The sequence below is a fragment of the Pipistrellus kuhlii genome, unplaced genomic scaffold (genome assembly GCF_014108245.1).
Source record: "Pipistrellus kuhlii isolate mPipKuh1 unplaced genomic scaffold, mPipKuh1.p scaffold_m20_p_1, whole genome shotgun sequence".
NCBI classification, from domain to species: domain Eukaryota; kingdom Metazoa; phylum Chordata; class Mammalia; order Chiroptera; family Vespertilionidae; genus Pipistrellus; species Pipistrellus kuhlii.
The window spans coordinates 51,360,807-51,370,852 of NW_023425404.1; the positions used below are offsets into that span (position 1 = coordinate 51,360,807).

Below are 10,046 nucleotides of genomic sequence, written 5' to 3' on the forward strand. Positions count from 1 at the left end.
CTCTGCTCCAACTCACCAGAAATAGCATTGTTCCCCAGACTGAAATGTTTTTTATTAGAACACAATTCCTCATGCAAGTGTAAAGCAATGAGAAAAGATAATAGAATTTGATTTTGTGAATAAATAGCTCTGTAGGAATTTACCTGCACTACAAAATGGGAAAATAAATGCCTACTTCTTATTTATTTATCTTATAATCTTCATCTGAGGAAGTGTGGTGTGTGTGTGTGTGTGTGTGTGTGTGTGTGAGAGAGAGAGAGAGAGAGAGAGAGAGAGAGAGAGAGAGAGAGCGCGAGCGAGCGCAAGAGCACGCGCTCGATTGGTTGTCCTCAGAATGCACCCTGACTGGGACTAAACCCACTACTCAGGTACATGCCCTGACTGGGACTCTAACCAGCAACCCTTTGATGCACAGGATGACAATTAACTGAGCTATTCTGGCCAGGCTACCTCCTTTTTTTAATCAGTTAGTTGGTCTTTCCTAATTCCCCAAGACTGTTTTGTAAAGTTATATAGGTTGTTTACTGCATGCCTAGCCAAGGGAGCAGTTGAGTCTGAAATCTAGCTCAAACTTTGCTAGCCAAACTGTGCATCTTTGTTTCCTCTTTGAAGAGTATCCTTTTCCAAATTGTACGAAGGTACCATACCACTTCTGTCCCTTCCCTGTATCCCTTTTTTCACCCCACCTTTTCTCTTTCCATTTCTTCCCTCTTTCCACCTTCCCAGATTCAGTTTCTTCTTTTCTTTGACTAGATGCTGTGTTCTCACTGTTGTTCAAGTATTTTTCCAATAGCATTCTGGTGTGCTTCCCTTCAAAAGGCTTTCTAAAGCCTTGGCTTAATTTCTCCTAGTATTTTTTGCCCATTCCCATTAATACTGTCCTGTCCACAAAGATTATTCTTATAGCTCTTACACTATATGCAACATTTTCTCAAGTTATTGAAAGACTTGTATTTATATATTTAATATGTTTGACCTTTTTCAAATATTTTTAAATAAAAATATTTTTCTTGCCCATTTGGCATGGGTCTGTGGTTGATTGTTGACCTATGAACCAGGAGGTCACATTTCAGTCCCAATCAGGGCATATGCCTGGGTTATTGGCTCAATCCCCAATGTGGGGCATGCAGGAGGCAGCCAATCAATGATTCTCTTTCATCATTGATGTTTCTATCTCTCTCCCTCTCCCTTTCTCTCTGAAATCAATAAAAATATGATTAAAACAATTTTTTAATATTTTATTGATTTTTCACAGAGAGGAAGGGAGAGAGATAGAGAGTTAGAAACATCGATGAGAGAGAAACATTGATCAGTTGCCTCCTGCACACCCCCTACTGGGGATGTGCCAGAAACCAAGGTACATGCCCTTGGCCGGAATCGAACCTGGGACCTTTCAGTCTGCAGGCTGATGCTCTATCCACTGAGCCAAACCGGTTTCAGCAAAACAATTTTTTTTAAAGTTTTCTTTACTGAAAGTCTCTGTCAGCTGCATCACTTTTTTACTTACTTGTATGTCTAAGTAAGTAAAAACTTACTATTTCCTTCATTTGGGGAAGGATATATTTATCTTGATTATCTCCTTGAGGCTTAAATTCAGAGTTTACTTTTGCAAAGTTGATGCTATCACTTCCTTAACTGACCGTAGGCACATTAAATAGAGAGAGTCATTCCTGTCTTGAGTCCTGCAAGAGGAGAAAGAAAGGCTGTTAATTAAACCTGGTAAGAGTCCTATCTATGAGAGTGGGGCCATGTGACAGGAGCTAAGGCCAGGAGTGGTAGAATGTAGTCCCTTGCAGTCCCTTGGGTAGGGAATGTTGTCCCTTGCAGTTCCCAGAGAGAATTAATACCCAGACCCTCATCTCCACAATTCAGATTCTATGTTGGTGCTGGTTATTGGATAAACTCAGAAATCAAAGACAAGGGAGCCTGGGATAGCACAGTCTGCAGAAGTCAGTGTTTCAGAACACAAAGCAGGGATGAACTATAGAAATGCAGGGATGAACCTCGAAGAAGACTGTGCTTTATAGTTTCTGAGCTTGGGTGTCATGCATTTTTATTCAGAATTGTTCATTTTAAGTATGAATTAGGCAGACCCGGCCAACATAGGTGTTCCTATTATAAATTGGAATTTGAGCTGTTAAATCTCAAATCCTGCATCTTCACTTACATTTTACATTATTGCCTTTTAACTTTTTTTTCTTCTTTCTCTCCAGATTACAATTCCTCGACCTTCTGTGGCATCTACACAGTCGACTTCAGGAAGCTTTCACTGTGGTCAGCTGCCAGAGAAGAAGGACCTTCAGCCCGTGGAGCCCACTGTGGAACTTTATTCTCCAAGGGAGAACTTCTCTGGTTTAGCTGTGACAGAGGGAGAACCTCCTAGTGGAGGAAGTAGAACAGACTTGGGGCTGCAGATGGAGCATATTGGTCCTGACATGTTACTCAGTTCTAGAGAGTGTGAAAAATCTCAAGGACCAGAAGACCTTCCTGACCATAACAGACTGGCTGTGAGAGAGTTTGAGAGTCTCCCTAGGGAGACTGAAGAGAAAAGCCTGCTAGGGTCAGATAATGAAGATGAGAAGTTAAGTAAAGGGCAGCATTATATTGAGATCTCCTCTCTCCCAGGAGACCTAGAAAGGGATCACTCAGCGACTACTGAGCCTCTTGAAATGACAAAGACACAGACTTTTAGTGTAATGCCAAATCAAGACAAAAATCATGAGATAATGAAGCTTCTGGCAGTTGGAACTTCAGAAATTTCTCCAGGAGGCATTGACCCACATGCTGAAGGACAGATAGGCCCGGTGGCAACAATGCAAAAACATAAGCTATCTAACGATGATGACATCAAGAGTGAAGACTTGCCTGGTCTTCAAGGAGACCTCTCTGCTTTTTTGCACCAAGAGGATAAGAAAGAGAAAACTGACCCTAGAAATAGAGAACTATTTAATAGTGTTTCAGAGAGTGAACAGTGTCCCTCATCCCGGAAGGATGTGGTTAGGTCATCCTTCGTAACTAGACACAGCCGAATCCCTGTTTTAGCACAAGAGATAGACTCAGCTTTTGACTCATCCTCTCCACTCTCTGCAAAAGAAAAGCTCCTCCAAAAGAAAGCTTATCAGCCAGACCTACTCAAACTTCTGGTGGAAAAAAGGCAACTCAAGTCTTTTCTTGGGGACCTCTCAAGTGCCTCTGATAAATTGCTGGAGGAGAGACTAGCTACTGTTCCTGCTCCCTTTTCTGAGGAGGAAGTCTTCACTCCCTTTTCAAGACTGGCGATAGACACCCCCCTGAGCAGGGCAGCTGAAGATAGCTTTTTGTCACCTATCATCTCCCAGTCCAGAAAGAGCAAAATTCCAAGGCCAGTGTCATGGGTCAACACAGATCAAGTCAATATCTCCACTTCATCACAGTTCTTGCCTCGGCCACCGCCAGGAAAGCCACCCACGAGGCCCGGAGTAGAAGCCAGGTAATGCTGTATGCTCTTCCTATATTAACTGTATAGTGCTGTTTCTGTGTCTGCTTGACTCTAAGTTTTAATCAATTACTTTATTTTGAGAAAACTGCTGCTGAAAGTTATTGTATACTTCGAGAAGCTTATGGTAAACATGCTCCATCTCAAGAAACTTGTGAACCCTGGTTTAAATGCTTTAAAAGTGATGATTTCTATGTGAAAGACAAAGAGCGTCCAAGCCAACCAAAAACAAACTCAAAAACAACTTGCAGAAAGATTAAACATTGCTCAGCAAACAATTTCTGATCATTTACAAGTAATGGGAAATATATATTTTTTAATATATATTTTTATTGCTTTCAGAGAGGGATAGATAGAAAGAGAGCAACATCAATGATGAGAGAAAATCATTGACTGACTGCCTCCTGCATGCCTCCCAATGCTGGGGGTCAAGCCCGCAACTCTGGCATGTGCCCTTGGCCAGAATCGAGCCCTAAATCCCTCAGTCTGCAGACCAGTGCTCTATCCACTGAGCCAAACCAGCTAGGGCTGGAAAAGATTTTAAGGGAAGGAAAATGGGTCCCACATCTACTGAACAAAACACAAATGGAAAACCAAAAGGTCACCAGTAAAATGTTGCTTCAATGGCATGAAAGAAAGTCTTTTTTGCATAGAATTGTGACTGGCACTGAAAAATGGGTTTTGTTCAGTAGATGTGGCACCCATTTTCCTTCCTTTAAAATTGTTCTCATTGCTTGTAAATGCTTGGAATTGTTTGTTGAGCAATGTTAATCTTTCTGCAAGTTTTTTTTTTTTTTTTGAGTTTGACACGTATCTTCATCCAATAATGCATGTAATTGTTGATTGTTGGTCTTCAAACTTTTGCAGTTGGCTTGGATGTTCTTCGTCTTTCACATCGAAATCATCACTTTTAAAGCATTCACAGGTATAAACCATTGTAACACAAGTATCTTGAAATGGATGGAGCATATTCACCATAAGCTTCCTGAAGTATTCAGCAGCACTTTTCTTCAAAATAAAGTAATGAATTAAAACTTCCTGCACATGTTCTATTTTTGGCATGAAATTCAACATTGTTAAGGGTAAAAATATCTATGATGTTAACACCTTCAGAAAATTTGACATAAGTTTTGAAGCTTTTTGTCAATACAACAAAATAGCATACATATCAAATTGCATATATATCAACATATGTACAACTCCATTTATTGAAAAAAAATCTGCATTATTAACCGGTACACCTAGTGCATTTACATGAAAACTAGCAAACTAGCAGGATGTCTAGTAATATAATTACCGAGGTAATATAATCATAGGCCTCTTCCTGTTATAAGGATATCTGAAGCATATTAAAGTAAGATTCTATTTGTATCATTACACAGCAGAACTTGTTACCTTTACCTACAGAAAGTTTAGTTTTGACTTGCCCTAAGGTTTCAGGTTCAGGGTAACTAAACATTAGATTTAAAGTGCCAATGGGATAAGACTTCCATAGGAAGAATGGTGATGAGTAAACAGCAGTCATTTTATGAATATTTACGTATCCCCTTTTTCTTCTGCTTGGCATCTATGCTTCATAGAGATGGCATATCTGTGGCTTGAACTTGTTTGTACTGAGAACAAACAAATCTTAATTATCATTCATTATTTAGCATTTTATGGTGTTCCTAAAAGTAGCACTTAGTAACTAAGTCAAGCCTGTGACATTGTGCCAGATAGTAGAGTCGACCCATCTGGATACTCAGAAGGAGTATAAACTTTCCCACTTAGGTCCTGGCACAAATGAATTTTTTTATTCCATTTCAGAATTTTTACTCTAAGATCCTTGAGAATAGACTTAACCCAAATGAGTTTCGTGTCATTTTTTCAGAATAAGTAGATAGTGGGGAAAGAGAAGGAAAGAAAATTCATAGAAAAAAATCAGTAATTTATTGCTGATCCATGATGATGATGATGATGAAGGATGGCTATTTATGTACCTGCATTCTGTACGTACTAATACAACCTTGAAGTTCTTCTCCCACTTCCTTCTGTAAGGAGTGGCATGTCAGCAGTTTGAGGTTTAAATTCTTAATCTGAGTGGATTTTAAGCTAAAACAGAAAAAAAACATTTAGGGCAAAGAAGACATTGCTATTCATGTGAATACTTTCTAGACTTGGAGTTCTGACTTGTCAGTTAAAGAGGGGCAGTCAGTTCCCAAATTCAGCTCTCCTGAATCTCAGGCTTCCATCGGGGCAGAGACTGAGACCCAGAGGAATCAGTGAGGACTCTTTTATTTTGGAAACTATTAAATGAAGCTGAAATAACCATTTCTACAGTTGCTGCTATTGGTGAACACAGTTCATGTTGAAAACTTACATTGTGTCGGAGGCAGAGGGCAGCACCTCTGCATGAGCAGTCTGTTCACCCGCTCCCTTGCCTTGTTGGCCTTTAGGATGAGGCCTCCGAGAACACAGCCTTAGCCTCAGAGGTTGGAGGGAGGTTGACAGGCAGCAGGATGTCAGCTGGAAGATGCAGTCACAGGTTGTGGCTCAGTGACCATGTTTCCCCACCACCAGGCCTGCCTTTCTAGGATGTTGGCTTAGAGCAAGAGCAGTCTGCCATAGGAATGGGGAGGGCTGTTTGCTGAACCCTCCAGGCATCTCCAGAGGCCAAAAGGCGAGCACACATGCTCAGACCTCTCCCCTCCCCTCCACCCCCACCCCCGTCTGTCTCTCACCCAGCACCTGGGGAGAATGGTGCTACCTAGGAAGAGTGCACATGGATAAAACACACATGAAGGAGGTGGGACTTCCTACGCTCCTTGTTTACCACTGCTAAAATTGCACTATTTATTGCAATGTACAAAGAATCCTGGGTGGGGTGGGGAAGAGTGTTCAATACACAATGCCAGTGCAAAAAAAAAAAAAAGAAAAGAAAAGAAAACCTATTGTGGGGTTAATATTTGCGTACAGTAGGTCCTCGGGTTACTTCGAAGATCCATTCCTATGGCGTGATATAATGTGATTTTTGCTGTAAGTCGGAACCCACCTACATAAAAGCACCTACGTCACTCACATGGAGCACATACACAGCAGTAATGAAGTGAAACAGTAAAAAAAAAAAATTTTTAAAGATAACAATTCCTGACCTTTACTTGTGGTAAATAGATGATAAAAAACATATATATATATATTTTTTTTAATAAATGGGAGATGGCGATGTTACCACGAAACGACATTTAACAAGTCCGACGTAACCTGAGGACTGCCTGTATATGTATGCACAATTCCTGTCCTAGAAGCCTTAAACAAAATGTTAAGGCATTTTATGCTAAAGATGTTTTATTTAATCCTAAAACCAGAAGAACAAACATGCCTAGGAGGAAGGGAACTAACAACATCCAAGTGCTTCTAAATGGCAGACCTCCAACTAAGCACTTCACTTGGGTATTGCCCTTGGCTGCTCAGTACCGTGGTGAGATTGATAATATTCCCATTAAAAGCTAGGAGAGATTAAATAATTGTCCAGGGTCATAGAACTGGTATGTAAAAGAGTAGTTGTATCCTGTGTTTCCTGAATTTTGACTCAGATCATACAAATTATGATTGGGACTTTATAGGCACACTTGAAATGAATTAAAATGAAAATAATTTTTCTCTGTTCTTTTAAGGCTCCGCAGATACAGAGTCCTAGGGAGTAGCAATTCTGACTCAGACCTTTTCTCCCGCCTGGCCCAAATTCTTCAAAATGGATCTCAGAAACCCCGGAGCACTACTCAGTGCAAGAGTCCAGGATCCCCTCACAACCCAAAAACACCACCCAAGAGTCCAGTCGTCCCTCGCAGGAGCCCCAGTGCCTCTCCTCGAAGTTCTTCTTTGCCTCACACGTCCAGTTCCTCACCATCTAGGGCTGGTCGGCCCCACCATGACCAGAGGAGTTCATCCCCGCATCTGGGGAGAAGCAAGTCACCTCCCAGCCACTCCGGGTCCTCCTCCTCCAGGAGGTCCTGCCAACAGGAGCATTGCAAACCCAGCAAGAACGGCCTGAAGGGATCTGGCAGCCTCCACCAGCGCTCGGCCAGCACTAAGGCCCCCGCAGGGAAGAGTAAGCCAGCCAGTAAGCTCAGCAGATAGGAGCCAGGCCGCTCCGTGTGAGACTCCCCCAGACCTGATGCATGTGCATCCCTTACTGTCTGTTTTAAAAGTCTGTGTTGATTTTCTCTTGCAAAAGAAAGTAACATGATAAATTATTTATAAAGAGACGTAAATATATGATAAGGAATTACCTAAGGCAGGCAGCAAGCAGATCAGGAATCAATGCCTTTGCATAGGAAGGACAGTCTAGCAAATCCAAGAGGGAGAAACTGATTAAATGAACTTCCTTTTCTTTCTTTCTTTTTTTTTTTTTTTTCTTTATCTACTTCTAAAACAAAAGAGTCAAAGATAGAAGATGGAATGGGATTTTAAAGGGTTTGGCCTTTTTATTCTTCACGACTATCCTCAAACATTATATAGCAAAATTGAAACCTCCTGCTTTAATATTTTCATTCAAAACTTCTCAACTTTGGAATTCAGAACTGCTCCAATATTAAAATATGTAAGAAGTCTGTTAGTGGGGAGCCAATGCTGATACACATATACTTAGCTTGTGAATCTATCTGTATGGAGCGTTCACACCTTTACTTTGCCTCATTCCTGGTACCCTCCTTGGATTTCATATTTTTTTAAAATTAGCATTTCTCATCTGATCCGATCTCTCTTATTTTACCAATACATTTTAATATGCTTATCGCAGCCTATGCTAATGTTTTCCTTTGTAGCACTATGGTCTACATATGGTCTGATGACACTTAGGTAATGGAAGGGAAATTCTAAATAGAACTAGATTGCAGGCGTTAGTGCTTTAGGGAGAGACGGGCAGCGTGGGGTCAATGCCTTTGAGGTAGATGAATTCTCCTTCCCCGTTAGTTTCTTCCTTGTGGAAGGAACACTGACCAGAGAATACCTTGATTCCTTAATTCTTCCAGGTTCCAACTATTTCTAATGCCAACCTCCAAGATGATACCAAGGAAGTACAGTTCTGTGAAATGTGACTTTATACTTTTAGAGATTTAAAAAGAAAAGTAGAAAGAAATTAGGTATGTTGTTGAGACTTATTATCCTTAAACTTTGTGTTTTATACATGAAGCCAGTGAGGAATGAGTATCTGGGGAAATAAATTTAGGTTCAGTGTTTGTCTTTTAAAGTTTTTTACCAGCTTCTCCTGTGCTTTAGTTTGAGTATTTGGGTTTCTTGACCTGATTTCTATGTAATCTCAATTTACAGAGCTATAAAGAGGATCATATTTGTTCTAATCGCACTCTTCTGCTAACAGGAATCAGGCGAAATTAAATCATAGTAGACTTTGAAAATGGGTGTTTTTTTTATACTTTGGTGGGGGTTTTTTTTGTTGTTGCTTTTTTTTTTTTTTTTTTTATGTTGTAAAGACCTTATTAAGGTCAGGTAAATTGGTCTGCTTGCTGTTGAAATTTGCCTTCTAGCAAAATCTGTGCTTTCTTTTTGAACTTGTGTTTGCTGCCAAACCTAATGTGGTTGAATTTGGGGGGGAAAGAAATATATTTTCTCACCGAGTGAAAATATTCTAATGCTGCATCAAAGTTGCCCTGAAGCTGCACTGAACTTATCTTGTTCTCTTTATCTGTGTTGAGCTTTCTAAAAAAACAAACAACAACAAAAAATACACAAAAAAACCCAAACCTCAAAACACTAATGAGGCATATTTTGTCTCCCATAAAAGTTGTAGCCTAGTGTGGAAACTCAGTTTCTCTCTGCTTTTAAGCACGACAGGGGAATGCAATAGATAAGACATATTTGTTGTTTACCTAAAGCAACTGTAACATTGGAAGACCCATCTTTCTGTATTATATTGTATAATAGTTGCTATAACACTACTTGCATGTCTTCATGGTAAATTATATAAATATTTATAAAAATATAGAGAAACACATGCTTATATAAACTCATTCTTTCTCATTCTCCATTTGTAATTTCAAGATCACGGGTGGAGAAATACCTTTTTACTGTGTGCCTCACGTACACTTGGGCCTTGCCTGTCTTCATTTTCTGAAAATATGTTCTTGGCATGTGACACTTAAGATTCTTCTTGCCTTCCTTGCGTATAATTGCAAGGGCTGGCAGTCTTTAACGGGCCAAGATAGGTTATTTCATTTTCATTTAAAAAATATTTTAATAGGGGGAAAATTACTGGGACATGCTTGTAATACTAGTTCAAAGATTTGTCTTGTTAATTACATAATGCTGTTCTTATGGTTAGAGTGGATAAACTGGGATGATAATCACGGGTCTAACGAATTGATTTTTTTTAAATATCCCTTAAAATTACCATTCTGCTTTCCTCTTTTAACTTCACTTTTTGAGGGGTGGTAGAGGAGTAAGCTACAATTAAGAAATTCTCTTTTTTTCTGCTGTACTTGCAAAATTGTGCGAAAAGTAGCCAGCTTTAAATCCTGACCCCTTTAGTCAGAAATGTGCTTGTAGTCACCATTGGCAAAGCTGAGAGAGAGGCTGC

At 40.0% G+C, this 10,046-nt stretch overlaps 1 protein-coding gene across 7 annotated transcripts in view; it reads left to right on the forward strand.

The window, feature by feature from the left end:
* TTBK2 (tau tubulin kinase 2) overlaps window positions 1-8,871 on the forward strand; it is a 133,631-nt gene extending 124,760 nt beyond the window's left edge. For all 7 annotated transcript variants that reach the window (XM_036444631.2, XM_045583433.1, XM_036444641.2 and 4 more), the window contains 2 exons: window positions 2,214-3,469; window positions 7,129-8,871. In XM_036444631.2, coding sequence (XP_036300524.1) covers window positions 2,214-3,469; window positions 7,129-7,591 — 1,719 coding nt within the window. In that variant the 3' untranslated portion in view covers window positions 7,592-8,871. The remainder of the gene's footprint in view (window positions 1-2,213; window positions 3,470-7,128) is intronic.
* Window positions 8,872-10,046: the final 1,175 nt, after the last annotated feature.